Source organism: Hemiscyllium ocellatum, chromosome 9 (genome assembly GCF_020745735.1).
Source record: "Hemiscyllium ocellatum isolate sHemOce1 chromosome 9, sHemOce1.pat.X.cur, whole genome shotgun sequence".
Taxonomy (NCBI): Eukaryota; Metazoa; Chordata; class Chondrichthyes; order Orectolobiformes; family Hemiscylliidae; genus Hemiscyllium; species Hemiscyllium ocellatum.
Genome location: NC_083409.1, coordinates 93,159,471 through 93,181,483, shown reverse-complemented (window position 1 = coordinate 93,181,483; position 22,013 = coordinate 93,159,471). Strand labels below are relative to the sequence as shown.

Here is a 22,013-nt window from a genome sequence, read left to right as displayed (position 1 = left end):
AAATATTTATGCGTGTGATCTGAAATTCACACTTTGCTTATTTATGCATTAAAACTATACCTCAGATACTTTTGCACTGGGAAACGATGTGAAGTTTTATGTAATTTTCCTGCCAGATAAATTTTTATTTGTTTTATTACTGGCTATAAAGATGTATTTTGTCAATTTGATGTCTGAATTTGCAGACAGTCAGGGAGGAGTAACTGCAGCTGTGAGGGGCAAGGCTGTAAAAGAGACCTGTGGCATACATGCGATCATATTGATTGTGATTGTTTTGCATAATCAGATTACAGCAGCACTGTATGTGGTTTCAATAGAAAAATGTCTCATTGATAACAAGGGTCCCAGATGTGAGCTATATGTTGGAATCCCGAATGTGTAAGCTGACCTAACCTCTCCAGGGTATGACGAATTTTCTCCATTCTCTCAAGTTCTTCTTATTAAACAATGGAAGTGCCACAGCTGCTGTGTTAAAGTGAAGATTCACGCCTTTCACTACATGGTTTTGATCAAGCTACAGATATTGTCTCACTAGATAACCTGTAACTCTTCCATAAATTCAGGATTGGACAACACTTCGCTACTTTCTGAAAATACAGGCTGCAGACCATCTGTTAAGGTGACATTTATGTGATTTTTATCTGATATTCTCTCATGTATAAACTTTAATTAAAACCACATATTGCAGATTTTTTTTCCACCAGTAAATTGGAGCAGAACCATTCTGATGTTTTGGGTACTTTATTGACAGGAGGAAAGAGACAGATAGCAAAAAAAGCAGATTTTTGATTCACAAATTCTAATTAGTAGATTCAAGCTATTGACCCACTCTCTTGATTTAAAAATAATTGTTATGAATCAGGATCATCTGATTTCAACTAATGAGCAACAAGCTACATAACACTTCCACAAATTTAGTCATGTATTTCATTACCAAAGACTCAGTTTGCTAGAAGATATAATATTTTATGTCTTACTTAGTTTTAAATTATTTCCTAAACTGCTCAGGGATGTAAAGATGTTAATAGACAATCAGATATGCAAGTGAAAAAAATTTAACTCCTAAAGAGCTAGTAGCTGGATTGATAGCCGGATTTCCCTCCACTATAACATTCCCCCTCACTTCCACTCATCGAGCAGTCTTCTCAAAACAAGAGGGCTAAGCAGTTTGATCTATTTCTGAGCAAGCTGTCCATAATTGTTTAGTACTAGTACAAAGAACTCTTTATTTGATCTTATTTTCTCTCTGTTACCAAGCGCCTGATGATGAGTGAACTGAGCTACTCAGCTTCCATGCCAAGTGCAGTTTCAAATATTTGCAAAGGCTGATGCTCAGCATAGTGGATGAATGCATTGTGTTCCTCAGTCAGTGTCACATTGCATTTAAAACTAATTCTTATTAACATGTTATCATTAGACAACACCTACCCATGAATTAAATCAATAAACAGGACTACATTTAGAATGTGTTGAAAAATGACTTCATTGAGCACAGAATTCCCTAAATAGTGAACATCACAGACTAAGAACACATGTTCAGGAGGTTACATAGAGGGAGAGCTAATACTGGTTTAGTTATAATGGTTACAGTGTGGCACTCACTTTGTGATGTACTGGAATTAATACACTCAAAAGAACATCAACACAAATTATGCAATCAGATCTCATTAAAATTTTGGTTGTTACAGCAAGCAATTCAGTAAACTGCAGTATAATTCATAAACATGGTTAAAGTCAGTGACTGTAGTTGGTTTGAGTCTACACCATTACAGAGGATATGCTAGAGTTGACACGGGTCTCCATTTCTGTATTGCTTTTGTATTAAATGTGACAGATACAAATGCAATGTAAAACTAGCTAGATAATCACACTGTCCTGTACTTAAAAATAATATGCAGAGAAGGTAATAAAGAAGTAATGAATTTTCCAGTGCTCCAAGGATTGCTATCACAGAAGGCAAAAATCTCAATTTTAATTGTAATTGTCCAAACCAAAAAACCTAATTACCATCTCCTTAAGAAATAAAACCATATTTTTTTTTACTATGCATGTTTACTATGCACCTCTTTCTATTAATTGAAATTGAAATTAAAAGTCTTTTTTTTTCTATCCTGAAGGCAGATAGGTGAATATAATAGTGATCATTTACTGTAATCTAGGCTGTTACTATAGTAACAGAATCTGTAACATATCTGAAGTACAAGCTGTGAAGCTAGCAGTAAAATCAAAAATGTCGGTTTAATAAAGTGAATCAGATTTTTCTGAAGACCGTTTAAATATGTTTGTCATATTTTATACGAAGATTTCTGAATTTGCCCAAAACCATCTGTCTTTAGGCTATCTGTGACAGGGAACACATGCAGAGCTGCAAAGTGTATTTTTTATATATATCGATATATATACACTTTATTTTTACATGGAGGATTGGAACAAATGGAATGAGATGCCAGGGAGAATGAAAGAGGCTGAAGAAACAGGAATGCACAGTCATAGCGTTGTCAACACAGGGAGGACACCTTCCTGGAGGTTTCATCACATGGTCTCCCCACTTGTAAGCAGCTCAGTAAAATAAAGTTCTTGTCCATCCACAATATCTTACAACCAAATAAACAGAAGTTTTCAAAGGGAATGATAAACAAAAATCTTCTGTTTAATGTCCAGCTGACTTTTCACCAAAGTTGCTTGCAGCAGTGTTGAGGACATTAATTTTTAATTCCTGGAGAGTCTGGGCTGCTAATCCTCATGTTTTTACTAGGAATGGTTCAATATTTTTGCAGCAATGTATCCCATGGTCAAGCTCAGGAAAATCCCTCCAATCTCAAAGTTGTCTGAATGATTGATGGATTATTCTGAAGGCTGAACAATAAACAATGGTTTTCACTCACCTGCTGACTCAAAATGGGTGAAGGGAACTATTTCTCCACTGGACCAGAAATGCCTGAGGCTCGATCAATATTCAGCCTTGGCCCTCATTTTAATGACTGGCAAACTACACAGGCCTTTTGCGCATTCCCAAGTAGCTGGCTAGTAAAGCAAGGATGGATGAAGGAGTAATGTTGCTGTCAACTCCACCTGCAGGTAAATATTTTTCAACAAACTTAACCTTTTGGTGGCAACCTCCATGCAGCCTCTCAAAGGACCATGGTGCAGGCTGCATGATGCTGTAGCAAGCTACTCTGTTCAAGAGTAATTAGGGGTGAACAAAAAACATTGACCATTCCAGTGATGTCCAGGTCCCATGAAGGAATGAGGAAAATAATGCTTGGAAATGTTTCAGGAGAATTTCAGATGACAATGGAATTGTGTCACATCTCCATAGCATCGTGGATGGAGTTTCTGATACTTGATGTGAAAGGCGAGCTTCGAATATAATAGGAGTGCAACATGATTAAGATGCTCTTTCCGAGAGTGTGAACCTGATACAGCTAGAAACAGGGCAGTTGGGAGATGGAATGATTTGTGAAGAACGCAAGGACATTAGAAAATCAGAGACAACTCTCACTTCCAATCAGGCCACAAACCAAACGGGATTGGGGGAGAGATGGAGGGATGAGATAAAAATCTACCCTGAAGAACTGGTGAATCCTAGCTCTTGGAATTAAGATGAATATAAAACTATTTTATGTGATAGCTGGCATCTATGTAATGCTTCATTGAAATTCCAGAAAATACTCAGATCAGCACATGAAATATGGCACCGATCCTTCCATTTCCTACATGGAAGAAGTAAGTCCTGCGATGCAAGCTACACCTTCTCTCGAAGTTTGCTAAGACTGGGGAAACACCCACTGATTCCGTGACTCCACTGGGATGCAGGCACCAATATGTCTTGCAAAAACCGAAGCTCTGACTCTGAAGCATTTGCACCAAGTAGGACAGCAAAAGGAAGTGATATGGGTATTTCTTAAAAACGCATTCATGGAATGTGGGCATTGCTGGCTGGGCCAGCATTTATTGTCCGTCCTGAGTTGCCTTTGAGAAGCTGGTGCAAAGCTGTTCAAAGGGAGGAAATTCCAGGATTTCAGGATCCAATAGCACTGAAGGAACATCAAAATATTTCCCAGTCAGATGGTAACTCGCTTGGAAGGGAGCATGCAGGTGGTGATGTTCCTATGTAACTACAGCCACTGTCCTTTGAGATGGTAATGGTCATGGGTTTGGAAGGTGCTGTCTAAGGATCGTTGGTGAATTTCAGTTGTTCGTCCTGTAAATGGTACACACTGCTGCTACTAAGCATCAATGATGGTGGCAGTGGTTAATTATGTTGCACCAACCAAGCAGGCTGTCTGGTCATGGATGAGGTGAAGCTTCTTGAGTATTGTTGACATTCACTCATCCAGGCAAGAGGGGAATATTCCATCACACTCCTGACTTGTGACTGTAGAAAAGGCTTTGGGAAATCAGGAGGTGAGTTACTCACTGTGGTATTCCTAGCATCTCACTTGCTCTTGTCACCAATGCATTTATGTAGTAAGTCCAGTCGAATTTCTGGTCAATAGTAATTCCCAGGTTCAAGAAGTGTGGTGCTAGAAAAGCACAGCAGGTCAGGCAGCATTCAAGAAGCAGAAGAGTCAATGTTTCGGGCACAAGTTCTTCATCAGGAATAATGCACAAAACATCGACTCTCTTGCTCCTCGGACTCTGCCTGACCTGCTGTGCTTTTCCAGTGTTACACTTTTTGGCTCTGATCTCCAGCATCTGCTGACCTCACTTTCTCCTAGTAACTGGGGGATTCAGTGATGGTAACAACATTGAATATAAAAGAGTGATGGTTAGATTGTCACATGGCATCAACATTGACTTCACTAGTTTCCAAATCTCCCCTCGCCGCACCTCATCCCAGATCCAACCCTCCAATTTAGCACTGCCCTCTTGACTAGTCCCACCTGTCTATCTTACTTCCTACCTATCCACTCAACCCTCCACACTGATCTGTCACAATTACCGCCCCCCCCCAACTGCATCCACCTATTGCCTTCCCAGCTACCTTCCCCTCAGCCTCACCCCCATCCTCCTATTTATCTCTCAGCTCCCTTTTCCCCACCCCTGATATTCCTAATGAAGGGCTTATGCCCAAGACATCAACTCTCCTGCCCCTCGGATCCTGCCTGACCTGCTTGTTTTTCCAGTGCCACACTTTTTGACTCTCTTATTGGAGATGCCTATTGACCCAAATATCAGTTGCCACTTGCCAGCCCAAGCCTGGATATAGTCCAGGTCTTGCTGAATTTGGACACGGACTGCTGAAGAGGAGTCACGCATGGTGTTAAACATTGTGCAATCATCAACAAACATGCCCACTTTTGACATGATGGAAGGAAGTTCATTAATGAATCCGCTGAAGATATTTGGGACGAAGACACAAACCAAAAGAGGTGTTGAGATGGTTGACCTCCAATCAGCACAACCATCTTCCTATGTGCTAGCCATGACTGGTGCTCCAGAAAAGCTTTAATTACTTCAGAAGGAAGTGAGGAGAAAGCAGGAAGAAGAAACTCGCGAGAAATTAAAGCACATTAACAGTTAGCATTCGGGAGAATGGGTGGTACTGAAATCCTGTGGCATCTGTAAAGCCAGAAGAATGTCTAAAGAATGTGTGATTTTCTCCTGTAAATTATATGCTAATGCAAGGATATATATATCAAGAAAGTATTCTGAATTAAATTTGTGACCATCATTAAATTGGTTAAAGTATTATTTAAAAACAGCAACTAATAGCATGGTCTCAAATGAAGAAACATTCATCCTACTAAAGGATCTAGCTTTAACAGCTTATTATTTAAATGAATAATTCACTTATGTTCATTTATCTGCACATTTTTGTGTGTAAATTTATTTACTAGAGGCCATAACGTCTTTAGTTTGGTTGGTCTCAGAAAACTGTGGCCTGCTGAAGATTTCCTTATAACAGATATACAAAGATATATACATATAACAGATATATACAGATATACACAAATATACACATATAACAGATATACACAGATATACACAAATATACACATATAACAGATATACACAGATATACACATATAACAGATATACACAAGGATTTCAATTTGTACATCTGAATACCCAATAAATCAGCTGCGATAATGCACATAGTGTTCATTATTAAAGGCTTCTTACCTGGTATCCAGAATCATTACAAGTCATGTAGCATTTTCCACAGTTAATGCACATTTCTTCATCAATCAAAGCCACTACGTGCTCCTTGTTATTCAGGACACCAAAGGCTCCAATATGTGGCAGAGTTCTACCAATTATTTCCTGCATAAGTACATGAGAAATATTCAGTGTAATTTAGAAAGGCAAAAATATGTAGAAATTTTCTAGCAATTTACAAACTTTGATAAATGCGTGGGCTTGTATAGTAGAGGTTAACAGTCCACGAGCCAAATGACTGGTATTTTAATATTGTATTTTCAGAATAATTACACATGAATAAAAAATAAAGCTCTAGTTCTGAAAGTAATAACATTCAAGTAACCAAATCTGATTATTTTATGAACTGAGCAATTATTTTACTGAATTATTCCATGTTTTAAAACTTTGCTTCATCTTTTATCTCACAAATGGTTCTGAAACTCTTTTCCATTTGGTCGTGTAATGTGAGTGTTGTTGTCAAGGGCAGTATTTATTTTCCACACCTAGTTGCTTTTGAGAACGAATGTGGTCCACTTTCTTGAACTGCTGTTGTAGTGTACCTTCACTTATAACGCTGCTAGGCAGTGAGGGCCTAGATGGTGTGTGACTTAGAGGGGAACTTGTAGACAGGGCATTCCCAAGCACTTGCTTTTAGAACATAGAACAGTAAAGCACAGGAACAGGCCCTTTGGCCCACCATGTCTGTTCTGACCATGATGCCATTCTAAACTAATCCCATTTGCCTGCACATGGTCCATACCTCTCTAGTTCCTGCCTATTCATGTGTCTGTTTAAATGCCTCTTAAATGTTGCGACTGTCTCTGCTTCTGCCACCTCTGCTGGCAGCATGTCCCAGGCACCTATTACCCTCTGTGTGAAAAAAACTTGCCTTGCACATCTCCTTTAAGCTTTTCTCTTCTCACCTTAAATCTGATCAGGAATAGTTTAACAGGGAGAGTATAACATCTGAAGAAAGGGAGGTCGTCAAGAAGTGTTTGTCCACAGAATCACTATCGGTGGAAGTCAGAAATCAGAAAGAGCAGTCACTTTATTAGAAGTTTTCTATAGATCTCCCCCCCACCCAGTAGCAACAGATACACAGATGAGCAAATTGGGAGGTAGATTTTGGAAAGGTGCAGAGCTCATCGCATCATAGAATCAAAGAGATGTGCAGAAAGTAAACAGAACCTTTGGTCTAACTCATCCATACTGACCAGATAGTTTGGATGGAGCAGATTTTGTCAGGTGTGTCCTGGAAGGATTCCTGAACACACAATGTGGATAGGCTGGCTAGAGGGGAGGCCATATTGGATTTGGTGCTTGGCAATGAACCAGGTCAGATGTCAGACCTCTCGGTGGGAGAGCATTTCAGTGATAGTGATCACAGCTCCCTGGCGTTTACTATTGTCATTGGAGAGGTATAGGAGCAAACAGTATAGGAAAGTATTTAATTGGGGGAGGGAAAATTACAATGCTATTAAGCAGCAACTGTGGAGCTTAAATTGGAAGCCACTATTCTCAGGGAAATGCATGACAGAAATATGGAGGCTGTTTGGGAAGCACTTGCTGCAAGTGCTGCATATGTTTGTTCTTCTGAGGCAAGGAAGTGATGGTAGGGTGAAGGAACCTTGGATAACAAGAGATGTGGAACATTTATTCAGGAGGAAGAAAGAAGCTTACTTAAAGTTGAGGAAGCAAGGATCAGACAGGGCTCTAGAGGGTTACAAGACAGCTAGGAAGGAACTGAAGAATGGATTTAGGAGAGCTAGAAGGGGGCATGAAAAAGCCTTGGCAGATAGGATGAAGGAAAACGCCAAGGCATTCTACACTCATGTGAGGAACAAGAGGATGGCCAAAGTGAGGCTAGGGCTGATCATGGAAAGTGGAGGGAACATGTGCCTGGAGTTGGAGGAAGTAGGTGAGGTCCTTAACGAATACTTTGCTTCAGTATTCATGACTGAATACAAAATCAAGTATCTGACACTGGCAAGCGAGAACCTGAATTGAAGTGTGTGCACTTCAACGTGGGGAGCATCTGAAATAAGTGGGTGAACTAGCAGCGTGGGTTGGTACCTGGGACTTCGATGTTGTGGCCATTACAGAGACATGGATAGAGCAGGGACAGGAGTGGCTGTTGCAGGTTCCGGGATTCAGATGTTTCAGTAAGAACAGAGAAGATGGTAAAAGAGGGGGAGGTGTGGCATTGTTGATCAGGGACAATATTACAGTTGTAGAAAGGATGTTTGTGGACTCGTTAACTGAGGTAGTATGGGCTGAGGTTACAAACAGGAAAGAAGAAGTCACCATGCTGGGAGTTTTCTATGGCCTCTGAATAGTCCCAGAGATGTAGAGGAAAGGATAACAAAGATGATTCTCAATAGGAGTGAAAGAGGCAGGGTAGTTGTCATGGGGGAGTTCAACTATCCAAATATTGACTGGGATCACTACAGTATGAGTACTATAGATGGATCAGTTTTTGTCCAGTGTGTGCAGGAGGGCTTCCTGACACAGTGTGTGGACAGGTCTACAAGGGGCGAAGCCACTTTAGATTTAGTACTGGGTAACGAGCCTGGCCAAATGTTAGATTTGGAAGTAGGTGAGCACTTTGGAGACAGCGATCACAATTCTGTCAGGTTTACTTTACTGATGGAAAGGGATAGGTATACTCCACTGAGCAAGAGTTACAGCTGGGGGAAGGGAAATTATGATGCAATTAGGAAATATTTAGGAAGAGTAGAATGGGGAAGGAAATTGCAGGGGAAGAGCACATTAAAAATGTGGAGCTTATTCAAGGAAAAGCTTCTGTGTACTAAGTATGTACCTGTCAGGCAGGGAGGAAGATATAGAACACGTGAGCTGTGGTTTACTAAGGAAGTGGAATTCCTGGTCAAGATGAAGAAGGGCAGCTTACGTTAGGACAAAATGTAAAAACTCAGTTAGGGTACTTGAGGGTTACAAGGAAGTCAGGAAAGACCTAAAAAGAGAGCTCAGAAGAGCCAGAAGGAGACATGAGAAGTTGTTGGTGGAAGGCTTTCCATAGGTATGTCAGAAATAAAAGAATGACGAGAGTTAAATTAGGGCCAATCATGGATAATAGTGGGAAGTTGTGTGTGGAGTCAGAGGAGATAGGGGAAGCACTAAATAAATATTTTTGACAGTGTTCACTATAGAAAATGAAAATGTTGGTGAGGAAGATACAGAGATACTTGCATCTAGACTAGAAGAGATTGAGGTTCAAAAGGAAGAGGTATTAGAAATACTGCAGAGTGTGAAAATAGACAAGTCCCCTGAGCCAGATGGGATCTATCTTAGGACCCTCTGGGAAGCAAGTGAAGAGACTGCCGAGCCTTTGGCATTGATCTTCAAATCATCATTGTCTACAGGAATAGTTCCTGAAGACTGGAGGATAGCAAATGTGGTTCCCTTGTTCAAAAAGGGTCGTAGAGACAACCGTGGTATTTACAGACCAGTGAGTCTCACTTCAGTTGTTGGTAAAGTGTTGGAAAAGGTGATAAGAGATAGGATTTATAACCATCTAGAAAAGAATAATCTGATCAGGGACAGTTAGCACAGTTTTGTGAAGGGTAAGTCGTGCCTAATGAATCTTGTTGACTTTTTTGACAAAGTGACCAAACAGGTAGACAAGAGTAAACCGGTTGATGTGGTGTATATGGATTTCAGCAAGGCGTTCGATAAGGTTCCCCACAGTAGGCTATTATACAAAATGCGGAGGAATGGGATTGTGGGAGACATAGCAGTTTGGATCAGTAATTGGCTTGCTGAAAAAAAACAGAGAATTGTAGTTGATGGAACATGTTCATCTTGGTGTCTAGTTACTAGTGGCCTCCTGCAAAGGTCGGTGTTGGGTCCACTGCTGTTCGTCACTTTTATAAATGACCTGGATGTGGGCTTGGAAGGGTGGGTTAGTAAATTTGCGGACAACACTAAGGTCAGTGGAGTTGTGGATAGTGACAAAGGATGTAGTAGGTTGCAGAGAGACAGATAGGATGCAGAGCTGGGCTGAGAGGTGGCAAATGGAGTTTAATGTGGACAAGTGTGAGGTGATACACTTTGGATGGAGTAATCAGAATGCAAAGTATTGGGCTAATGATAAGATTCTTGGGAGTGCAGATGAGCAGAGAGATCTCGGTGTCCATGTACACAGATCCTTGAAAGTTGCCACCCAGATTGACAGAGTTGTTAAGAAGGCATACAGTGTTTTGGCCTTTATTAATAGAGTGATTGAGTTCCGGAACCAGGAGGTTACGCTGCAGCTGTACAAAGCTCTGGTACGGCCACACTTGTAGTATTGTGTACAGTTCTGGTCACCACATTATAAGAAGGATATGGAAGCTTTGGAAAGGGTGCAGAGGAGATTTACTAGGATGTTGCCTGGTATGGAAGGAATGTCTTACGAGGAAAGGCTGAGGGTCTTGAGGCTGTTCTTGTTAGAGAGAAGAAGGTTGAGAGGTGACGAGACATACAAGATAATCAGAGGGTTAGATAGGGTGGACAGGGAGAGTCTTTTTCCAAGTATGGGAATGGTAAACATGAGGGAACATAATGTTAAAGTGAGGGAGATAGGTATAAGACAGATGTCAGAGGTAGTTTCTTTACTCCGAGAGTAGTAAGGGTATGGAATGCTTTGCCTGCAACGGTAGTAGATTCGCCAAGTTTAAGTGCATTTAAGTTGTCATTGGACAGGCATATGGACGTACATGGAATAGTGTGGGTGGGATGGGCTTCAGATTGGTATGACAGGGCGGCGCAACATTGAGGGCCGAAGGGCCTGTACTGCGCTGTAATGTTCTATGTTCTATGTACTGAGAGAGACCTTGAGGCTTCTGAGAATGGCATGAAGCAGACTGATATACTGGAACAGGTTGATGTTAGAAAGGAGGATGTGCTGAAAATTCTGAAAAACATGAGGATAGATAAGTCTCCTGGGCCGGATGGGATATACTAGTGTTCTTATAGGAAGCAAGAGAAAAGATCGCTGCATCTTTGGTGATGACCTTTGCGTTCTCACTGTTCACTGGAGTAGTGCCAGATGATTGGAGGGTGGTAAATGTTATTTCCTTGTTCAAGGAAGGCAATCGGGATACCCTGAGAATTACAGACCAATCAGTCTTACGTTGGTGGTGGGCAAGTTATTGGAGAGGATTATTGGAGAGGATTCTGAGAGACAGAATTTCTGATTATTCGGAAAAGCATAGCTTGATTAGGGATAGTCAGCATGGTTTTGTGAGGGGCAGGTCTTATTGAATTCATTGAAGATATGACAAAATACATTGATGAAGGTATAGCAATGGATGTGGTGTATATGGATTTTAGCGTGGGATTTGATAAGGTTTCCCATTATAGACTCATTCAGAAAGTAAGAAGCATGTGACACAGGTAAATCTGGCTTTCCAGATACAGAATTGGCTGGCTCATAGAAGACAGAGATTAGTAGCAGATGGAAAGTATTCAGCCTGGAGCTCAGTGACCAGTGGTGTTCTGCACGGGTTTGTTCTGGGACCTCTGCTCCTTGTGATTTTTATAAATGACTAGGACGAGGATGTGGAAGGGTGGGTTAGCAAGTTTGCCTATTACACAAACATTGATGGAGGTTTGGATAGAGTGGAGGTTAGTTTTAGGTTGCAGTAGGACATTGCAATAGGACAGATGGAATTCAGCCTGGAAAAGTGTGAGTGTATGTAAAGGGACGGGTGGAAAATGGGAAGCTTTCAGAAATTAGATAATGAGAGTCCAGAGAAAGCATATTCCTGTTAGGGTGAAAAGAAAGGCTGGTAGGTATAGGGAATGCTGGATGACTAAAGAAATTGAGGTTTTGGTTAAGATAAAGAAGGAAGCATATGTCAGGTATAGACAGGATAGATTGAGTGAATTCTTAGAAGAGTATCAAGGCAGTAGGAGTATACTTAAGAGAGAAATCAGGAGGGCAAAAAGGGGGCATGAGATTGCTTTGACAATAGAATTAAGGAGAATCCAAAGGTGTTTTACAAATACACTAGGACAAAAGGATAACTAGGGAGAGAATAGGGCCTCTCAAAGATCAGCAAGATGGCCTTTGTGTGGAGCCACAGAAAATGGGGGAAACACTAAACGAGTATTTTGCATCACTATTTGCTGTGGAAAGGACATGGAAGATTTAGATGTAAGGAAATAGATGGTGAAATCTTGAAAAATGTCCATATTACAGAGGAGGAAATGCTGGATGTCTTGAAACGTATAAAAGTGGATAAACCCCCAGGACCTGATCAGGTGTGCCATAAAGTCATAGAGATGTACAGCATGGAAACAGACCTTTCGGTCCAACCCGTCCATGCTGACCAGATATCCCAATTCAATCTAGTCCCACCTGCCAGCACCCGGCCCATATTCCTCCAAACCCTTCCTATTCGTATATCCATCCAAATGCCTCTTAAATGTTGCAATTGTACCAGCCTCCAACACATCCTCTTGCAGTGCATTCCATACACGTATCACCCTCTGCATCAAAAGGTTGCCCCGTACTTCGTTCTCCTCTCACCCTAAACCGATGTCCTCTAGTTCTGGACTCCCCGACCCCAGAGAAAAGACTTTGCCTATTTATCCTATCCATGCCCCTCATAATTTTGTAAACCTCTATAAGGTCACCCGATTGTTGGAGGGAATCCTGAGGGACAGGATGTACATGTATTTGGAAAGGCAAGGACTGATTAGGGATAATCAACATGACTTTGTGCGTGGGAAATCATGTCTAACAAGCTTGATTGATTTTTTGAAAAAGTAACAAAGATGATTAATGAGTGCAGGACGGTGGGTGTGATCTATGTGGAATTCAGTAAGGCATTCGACAAGGTTCCCCATGGTAGATTGGTTAGCAAGGTTAGATCTCATGGAATACAGGGAGAACTAGCCATTTGGATACAGAACTGGCTCAAAGGTAGAAGACAGAGGGTGGTGGTGGAGGGTTGTTTTTCAGACTGGAGGCCTGTGACCAGTGGAGTGCCGCAAGGATTAGTGCTGAGTCCTCTACTTTTTGTCATTTATATAAATGATTTGGATGTGAGCATAAGAGGTATAGTTAGTAAGTTTGCAAGTGACACCAAAATTGGCTGTGTATTGGACAGCGAAGAAGGTTATCTCAGATTACAATGGGATCTTGATCAGATGGGCCATTTGGCAGAGAAGTGGCAGATGGAATTTATCTTAGACAAATGTGGGATGCTGCATTTTGGGAAAGCATATCTTAGCAGGATTTTTACACTTAATTGTAAGGTCCTATGGAGTTTTGCTGAACAAAGAGACCTTGGAGTGCAGGTTTTTAGCTCCTGGAAAGTGGAGTCGCAGGTAGATAGGATAATGAAGAAGGCGTTTGGTATGCTTTCCTTTACTGGTCAGAGTACTCAGTATAGGAGTTGGGAGGTCATGTTGCGGCTATACAGGACATTGGTCAGGCCACTGTTGGAATATTGTGTGCAATTCTGGTCTCCTTCCTATCAGAAAGATGTTGTGAAACTTGAAAGGGTCCAGAAAAGATTTACAAGGATGTCGCAGGTTCAGAGGGATTGAGCTACAGGGAGAGGCCGAACAGGCTGGGGCTGTTTTCCTTGGAACGTCAGAGGCTGAGGAGTGACTTTATAGAGTTTACAAAATTATGAGGGGCATGGATAGGGTATATCAACAAAGTGTTTTCCCTGTGTGGAGGAGTCCAGAGCTGGAGGGCATAGTTTTAGGGTGAGAGGGGAAAGATATAAAAGAGATGTAAGCGGCAACTTTTTCACGCAGAGGGTGGTACATGTATGGAATGAGCTGCCAGAGGAAGTGGTGGAGGCTGATACAATTGCAACATTTAAGAGGCATTTGGATGGGTGTATGAATAGGAAGGGTTTGAAGGGAAATGGGCCAGGTGCTGACAGGTGGGACTAGATTGTGTTGGGATATCTGGTCATCATGGACGCGTTGGACCATAGGATCTGTTCCGTGTTGTACATCTCTATGACTCTATGACTGTACGATTCATTTTGGAAGGTTGAATTTAAGTGCAGATTACAGGGTTAAAGGCAGGATTCTTGTAGTGTGGAGGAACAGAGGGATCTTGTAGTCCATGCCCATAGATCCCTCAAAGTTGCCACCAAATTTATAGTTTTGTTAAGAAGGCGTATGGTGTGTTGGCTTTCATTAGCAGAGAGGTTGATTTTAAGAGCTGTGAGTTATGCTGCAGTTCCATAAAGCCCTGGTTAGACCACATTTGGAATATTGTGTTCAGCGCTGGTTGCTTCATTATAGGAAGGATTTGGAAGCCTTAGAGAGAGTGCTGAGGAAATTTACCAGGATGCTGCCTGGACTGGACAACATACCATATGAGGAAAGGTTGAGGTAGCTAGGGCTTTTCTCACTGGATTGACGAAGGATGAGAGGTGACTTGATGGAGGTGTACAAGATGATGAGAGGCATTGATAGAGACATTTTCCTCGGGTGGAAATGACCATCATGAGGGGGCATAATTTTAAGGTGACTGGAGGAAGGTTTGGGGAGGTGTCAGAGGTAGGTTCTTAACAAAGAGAGTGGTTGGTGGATAGAATGCAGTATGTTAGTAGAGTCAGATACATAAAAGGTATTTAAGTGACTCTTGGATAGGCACATACGGTCTACCTTCTTGACCACCTTGTCTACTTTTTCAAGGAGCTATGAACTTGCATCCCAGGGTCCCTCTATATATCAATGCTCCTAGGGTCATGCCATTGACTGAGATGGGACAGAATGAGTTTTGGAAGATCTCATCAGAGGACCCTTGGTGAGCTGCTCTCGTGCATCTTGTCCATAGTGTACATTGCAGCCACCCTGTGCCAGTGATGCATTGAGTGAATATTTAACCTGATGGATCAGGGCCAATAAAATGTCCTGAACAATGCCATACTTCTTGAATATTGTTGGAATTGTATTCATCCATGCAAGCAGAGTATACCACCACTCTTCTACCTTCTGGTAAAGGGAGGCTTTGCAAACTAAGGAGCTTCTGAATTCTCTTGCCACCAAATTTATGTGACTCGTTCAGTTCAGTCTCTTGCCAAAGGTGACCATCAGGATGTGACAGGTGGAGGAATAGCAAAGGAAATATAATTGATTAACATGGTGAGATGGTCAGATTCTCTTTTGTTGGAGATGATCATTACCTAGCTTGTGTGGCAAGGATGTTACTACTTGTATATCTGAATGTTATACTTATTGCACTATATTAACTCTAAGGCCATAAGACCATAAGATATCCTCCTCCTCCTCCTGCTCCTCGGATGCTGCCTGACCTACTGTGCTTTTCCAGCACCACTCTAATCTAGACTCTGGTTTCCAGCATCTGCAGTCCTTGTTTATATCATCGTTTTGCAATAATGCACATTTCATTAACACAAATTCGCTGTAACACGATTGATAAATTAGGGATTCTGTTTCTGAAGCACAAACCTTTACAAGGTATGTTGGCTGTACCATGATTACATGGCCAACAAGTGCTGTTTCTAAAGTGCGATTTTTCTATAATATGGGGTTGCACAACAACATAACCATTGCGTTATTGAAGAACTACTTGTACTTGAAATCAGGAAGGAAATCTTCTGTTTACATCTGAGACATATCTATTTGGACAACACTCCTCTGCCAAATCCATGTCTGACTGCAGTTTCATTTTGGAGAGCAAATGTAACTCCTGTCATTTTGTTTTCTGTTCTCAATTGCTTTCTTATCTTTGTCTCCTCTGCCCTCTTGAATAATCATTAGAATATATTTATGAACTATGAAAGTGCTAACAAAGCAACTTCTCTTTTTGCTGGCCTGCAACATAAAGCATTGATATTATCAGCCAGCTCTTCAAGCAATTCATTTTTCATCCTTTTGTACTTGCAAATTATTGCCTGATTTCATGTCTCACTTTCTTCTCAAGAGTCTTGGATGCATTCTTTCCAAATTCTTTCCAGATAATTCTATCAAAATCTCCAAACAGAATTGTACTTTTAAAACTGTGCCAACCAAACTCATATTTGATATTATCTATGAATGTGACTTGACTATCTTTCATATGATTGACCACACCATCTTCTACCAACATGTCTGCTATGTTTTCCAGTTCAGTGGGATTACTGGTCTGACTACAATCAGGATTTTCCACACTTAGGCATTCTTTCTAATCTCCATAATGTACATGCCTCCAAGGATTAAAAAAAATAGCTCCAACTTACTCATGGCTATGTCTCTCATTTGCAGCCAAGACAAAGAGGTGTTTCCAACTTTCCATCTCCTCTCTTGACCACTCCACCCTCTTAGTGTTGTCCAGTTAAGTGTTAGTATGGACAAAACCATTGAATTTGCCTCCAACAAACTTTGTACCCTTCTGCCTAACCTACCAGGCTAAACCAGATTGCTGATCATCTTGGTGTCCTATTAAATCCTGAGACATGTTTCTGATTTCTGATCCTCTCCATATTAAATACTGCTTACACTCACCTCTGTAACAACAGTTGTATCTGTTTGTGCCTTGAACTATATTCAGCAGAAATTCTAATTCATGCTTCTGTCACTGAATTACTTAATCCATTGTATTCCTGACCAATCTGTACTTCCATAAACTTCAGATGATCTATAATTCTGTATTTTGTACCCCAAGTACCATCACGTCCAGCTCACTTATTACCCAAGTCTTTGTGGACCTACACCAATTGCCTGTGATTTCAAATTTAAAATTCTCACACTTGTATTTAAATCCCTATAAGCTCTTACATCACACTTTCATTGAAATCTCCAGTCATATCTCTCCACACCTCTGCTTTGAATTTGTACAATCACCACTTCTTTTGCCCTGATGTTGACAGTGATACCTTCAGTCAGCTCAGTTCATCCTTTCAGCACTCTCTTCTTAAACTCCTCTATCTGCCTCTTTTCTTTTTAGATGCTGTGTAAAACCTGGCTCATCCAGCAGACTTTTGGTCATCACCTTCTAACACCTTGTTTTTTGGCTTGCCATTCAATTTTTTCCATATGTCTCTGTGAAGCATGTTGTGTTTTTGTCTTTCATGTTAAAGGTGTGATTTATCTGAAGGTTTTAACTATCATTAGTCTTATTACCTGAACCTTTGGAATGGGTTTCTTGACGGTATATGGTCCTTCATCAGCTTCCTGCACCACCTCATTCAGCTCCTTTTGTTTCAGTTTATGTTCTGTTATAATCTTTTTACGTTGTTCCAGGTAAGGGCCAAAACTAGGCAAATGCTGAAAAATAGCCATCAAGAGAAAATGATATTATTAGTTTTGTTCCGTAAGACCCTTTACACTTATCCTGATCCTGATAATGAGCATATGTTTATAGCAAAAATGGAGATTGCTGGAAAAATGCAGCAGGTCTTGCAGCAACTGTGGAAAGAAATCAGTTAGATTTTCGGGTTGAGTGACCCTTCCTCAGAACATGTTTATAACTTAAAAAATTAAACAATAATGGAGATTAGAAAATTCAAAAGGCTGCATTTTATTTACCTTGTCTCGGTTTCAACATGCTGCTTTGTTCACTTTGGAGGAGCTGGTGTTGGACTGGGGTGGACAAAGTCAAAAATCACACAACACCACATTCTCGTCCAACAGCTTTATATGGAAGCACTAGCTTTTGGAACACTGCTCCTTTGTCAGGTAGTGAGTAAGGCAGGATCATAGGACACAGAATTGGTAGTAAAAGATCAAAGTGTCATACAACCGATGTGATATATTGAATAAACCTAGACTGCTGTTAAGTCTTTAATCACTTAACAGCGGTCAAGGACATTTGCCTTTGGATCTTTGGGTGATTGTCCTCCAAGGCGGATTGTGGGATAAGCAACAATGCAGAGTGGCCAAGCAGAGGCTGTTAGCCAAGTTTGGTACTCTTGAGTATGGCCTCAACTTAGACCTTGGGTTCATGTCACACTACAGGTGACTCCCCCATACTACACACACACATTTACATTTGCAGATACATTATACTTTGTTCATAAAATACACCATCCGTAGGCCATCAGTCCATGTGACATTTAATAAATTCCTACTTTGGAAATAGAACCAATTTGACTCAAGGTTGGGATACAGACTGACACTAACTTCACATCTTTAATGTATTGTCTCAGCTGAAATGTCACTTTTTTTTTACAAAACCTTAAGTTATCTCAGGACTGTGACTTGAAATAAGTTCTGAGGTTTACATATACGCAATCGAAACCTGCATGCCCATTCTAAGTGATTAAAGACTTAACAGCACTCTAGGTTTGTTTAATATATCACATCAGTTATTTGACACTTTGATCTTTTACTTTGAATCCTGTGTCCTATGATCCTGCCCCATGAGCTACCTGATGAAGGAACAGCATTCTGAAAGCTTGTACTTCGAAATAAACCTATTGGACTATAACCTGGTGTTGTGCGATTTTTCACTTTAATGCTATTACTGAAGGTCGGAAAAGGGGATTTACGACAGGAGCAAAAGAACCGAAATTGCTGCTTTTTCATGGTTCCAAATGACTCCACCAGAAAGTGAAATTGACGACATTTTGTTCTTGAAAGAGATGCAGTAGATTTCTAGTGAGGAGTAATGTCCTGGTCAGAATCAGTTGCAGTTAACTCAGTGATGGAGTAGCTACTCTCTGAGACAGAGCATCAATCCGTCCACAATGTGGACTTGGTTGAAATTGTTTCATTAATGATTCAGAATTGCTGCCAGTCGAAGTGGGCAGCCCCAGGGGTAGTCTGAACCAGAGACAAAACATTCAACGCATCACCTACATAAGGCTTTTAAATAATTTAATATGTTAGTGTTATGCTCCCCCAGTATCTCCATCAGCTACACCAGCAACAGGCTGAGAACACTTTAAATTGATTAGTAATAAACTTGAAAACATAAGGTGTATATTTTGGTCTTCTTGTTTGAAAACTAATAGAAACTAATCTTGAAATTTGAGTTAGATCAGTACAGTACAGATTCACCAACCCCTTTGTCCCCACCACCTATATTCAGTAGATAGTGTGGGTTAGTGATGGGGCTGAAAACAGCATGGATCCAACTCAGACTGCCTTATTTTTCTGGGAATTCAGCTTTACACAATACAGGGAATGAATTTAATCTAGTCAGCTTTTCCATAGCTCTGCTCATGCTGAAATTGCAAGTGTTACTGAAAGATTGTGATGACTGGAAGTAAGGCAGAGATTCCCTGTTAATGACAGGAAGCCAGTGATTTGATGTTGTACATTACCAGCAACTTTCTTGCGGTTAATTACTGCAATTCTTCTGTTTTCATCAGGTGTCTTGGTTGCTTGCAAAGATGGTGCTGAGACACACGAGCTGTGACTTTTCAGAGCAGGTCTCACTGTATCTTCCCCCAATCAGGCAGATTGGAGGGCAGTTAGTGGGCCTTTCCCTGAAATCAAAACCCTTAGGGGCAGAATTCCCATCTAGTGAGGCCTGCTAGGGCAGAGACTTGAGAGGAGGCCCACCTACCTTCACGGAGTTAAGACTTTAAGATCTGGAAGCTTTCTTTTCCTCTTTGCTCTGTTTCTTTTATTTCTGCTTTCAGTTTTGTAAGCAAAATGGTTGTTTTTCTTTTCTAATTCTGGTTTTCTGTACCTAAAATGGTGCTGGAGGATGGGGACTTTGTCCACTTTCCACTGTACTCCTGTATCCCTGGACTTGAGTGCATATGACAGTAAAAGAGAAGGTGCTTGCTTCATGGTATTATAGCTGCACTGTTAATCCAGAGACCCAGATAACATTCTGGGGATCTGGGTTTGAATCCCACTAGGGCAGGTGGTGGAATTTGAGTTCAATAAAGTATCTGGAATTGAGAATCTAATGATGGCCATGAATCCATTTATGAATTTCAGAAAAACCCCATCTTGTTCACTCATATCCTTCAGGGAAGGAAACCGCCATCCGTACCTGGTGTGGCCTACACATGACTCCAGACCCATTGCAATGTGGTTGATTCTTAACTGCCCTCTGGGCAATTAGGGATGGTGAATAAATGCTGCCTAGGCAGTGTCACCCTCATCTCGTGAATGAATAAAAAACAAAATCTAATTCTAAAAGAAGCTGTTACATCTTGCATTTGGCATTGCCAATGAAAAGGCCACAGTTGTCACCTCAACCTCACATTGTGGGACCAAAGATCTCCGGAAAATGCCTTTTGAGAAGGATGGGGGATATCTTCTGGGGCTTGAGGGTGTCTCAGACATGGGGATCAGAAGCAAAGGCAGATAATTGGCTCTCAGTGACCAGAGGCCATAATCTCAGAATAAGGAATGTCTCACATTTAAGGCAGAGATTTGGAGATTTTTTTTTCTCTTAGAAGGTTACGCATCTGTGGAAGGCTGGGAGGCTGCGTCCTTAAATACATTCCAGGCTGGGATGGACAGATTTTTAATCAGGAAGGGAATCAGGGCTTGCGGGAATCCAGCAGGAAGGCAGAGTTGAGGATGATCACATCAGCCACAATCTCACTGAACAGCAAAGCTGATTTGATGGGCTGAATGGCCTTTTTCTGCTCCTATGTCTTATTATTGTCTAACACCCTACCTCTAGGCAAGTCCCTTGATCATGCTGAGGAAGGGTCAATGGACCCAAAATATGAACTTTGACTTCTCTCCACAGATGCTGCCAGATCTGCTGCACGTTTTCAGCAATTTCTATTTTTGACCCTTCGGCTGTCCATAATTGACCATTTAAGGGCTTTAATCAGCAACACAATCGGCAGGTCTAACTTCTCAACTAAACTTAATGCAGGCAGCGGTGGGAAGGCCTGCGTTTCTGTACAGCATCACCCCACATAATTCAATAGCCTTCAGGCTTCTGGGACAAGATTCAATCCCCCCTGTTGCTGATAGCAGTGAATCAGAGACTATCACACTTTATTAAAACTGAGTCAGAACTCACATGAGCCAGGTTATGAAGAGCTTATGCATGAAACATCGACTCTCCTGCTCCTTGGATGCTGCCTGACCTGCTGCGCTTTTCCAGCACTGCACTTTTCAACTCTGACTCTCCGGCATCTGCAGTCCTCACTTTCCCCTGACACCAGATATCGTTCAACAGGTTTATTTAAAATCGCAAGCTTTCAGAGCGCTGCTCCTTTGTCAGGTGACGAAGGGGCTTTGCTCCAAAAGTTTGTGATTTTAAATAAACTTAAGAGTCATAGAGATATACAGCACAGAAACAGACCCTTCGGTCCAACCCGACCATGCAGACCAGATATCCCAACCCAATCTAATCCCACCTGCCAGCACCCGGCCCATATCCCTCCAAACCCTTCCTATTCCTATACCCATCCAAATGTCTCTTAAATGTCGTAATCGTACCAGCCTCCACCAAATCCTCTGGCAGCTCATTCCATACACATACCACCCTCTGCGTGAAAAAGTTGCCCCTTAGGTCTCTTTTATATCTTTCCCCTCTCACCCTAAACCTATGCCCTCTAGTTCTGGACTCCCTGACACCAGGGAAAGGACTTTGTCTATTTATCCTATCCATGCCCCTCATAATGGGTGGCACGGTGGCACAGTGGTTAGCACTGCTGCCTCACAGCGCCTGAGACCCGGGTTCAATTCCCGACTCAGGCGACAGACTGTGTGGAGTTTGCACGTTCTCCCCGTGTCTGCGTGGGTTTCCTCCAGGTGCTCCGGTTTCCTCCCACAGTCCAAAGATGTGCGGGTCAGGTGAATTGGCCATGTTAAATTGCCTGTTGTGTTAGGTAAGGGGTAAATGTAGGGGTATGGGTGGGTGCGGGTCGGTGTGGACTTGTTGGGCCGAAGGGCCTGTTTCCACACTGTAAGTAATCTAATCTAAATAATTTTGTAAATCTCTATAAGGTCACCCCTCA

General features: G+C 41.5%; 1 protein-coding gene across 1 annotated transcript in view; it reads right to left on the bottom strand.

The window, feature by feature from the left end:
* The window catches only part of LOC132819159 (dihydropyrimidine dehydrogenase [NADP(+)]-like), a 744,611-nt gene that overhangs the window by 19,610 nt on the left and 702,988 nt on the right, over positions 1–22,013 (bottom strand). The window contains exons 21-22 of the mRNA XM_060830572.1: positions 17,251–17,394; positions 6,130–6,270 (exon numbers count right to left, since the gene is read on the bottom strand). Of these exons, the coding sequence (XP_060686555.1) occupies positions 6,130–6,270; positions 17,251–17,394 (285 nt within the window). The remainder of the gene's footprint in view (positions 1–6,129; positions 6,271–17,250; positions 17,395–22,013) is intronic.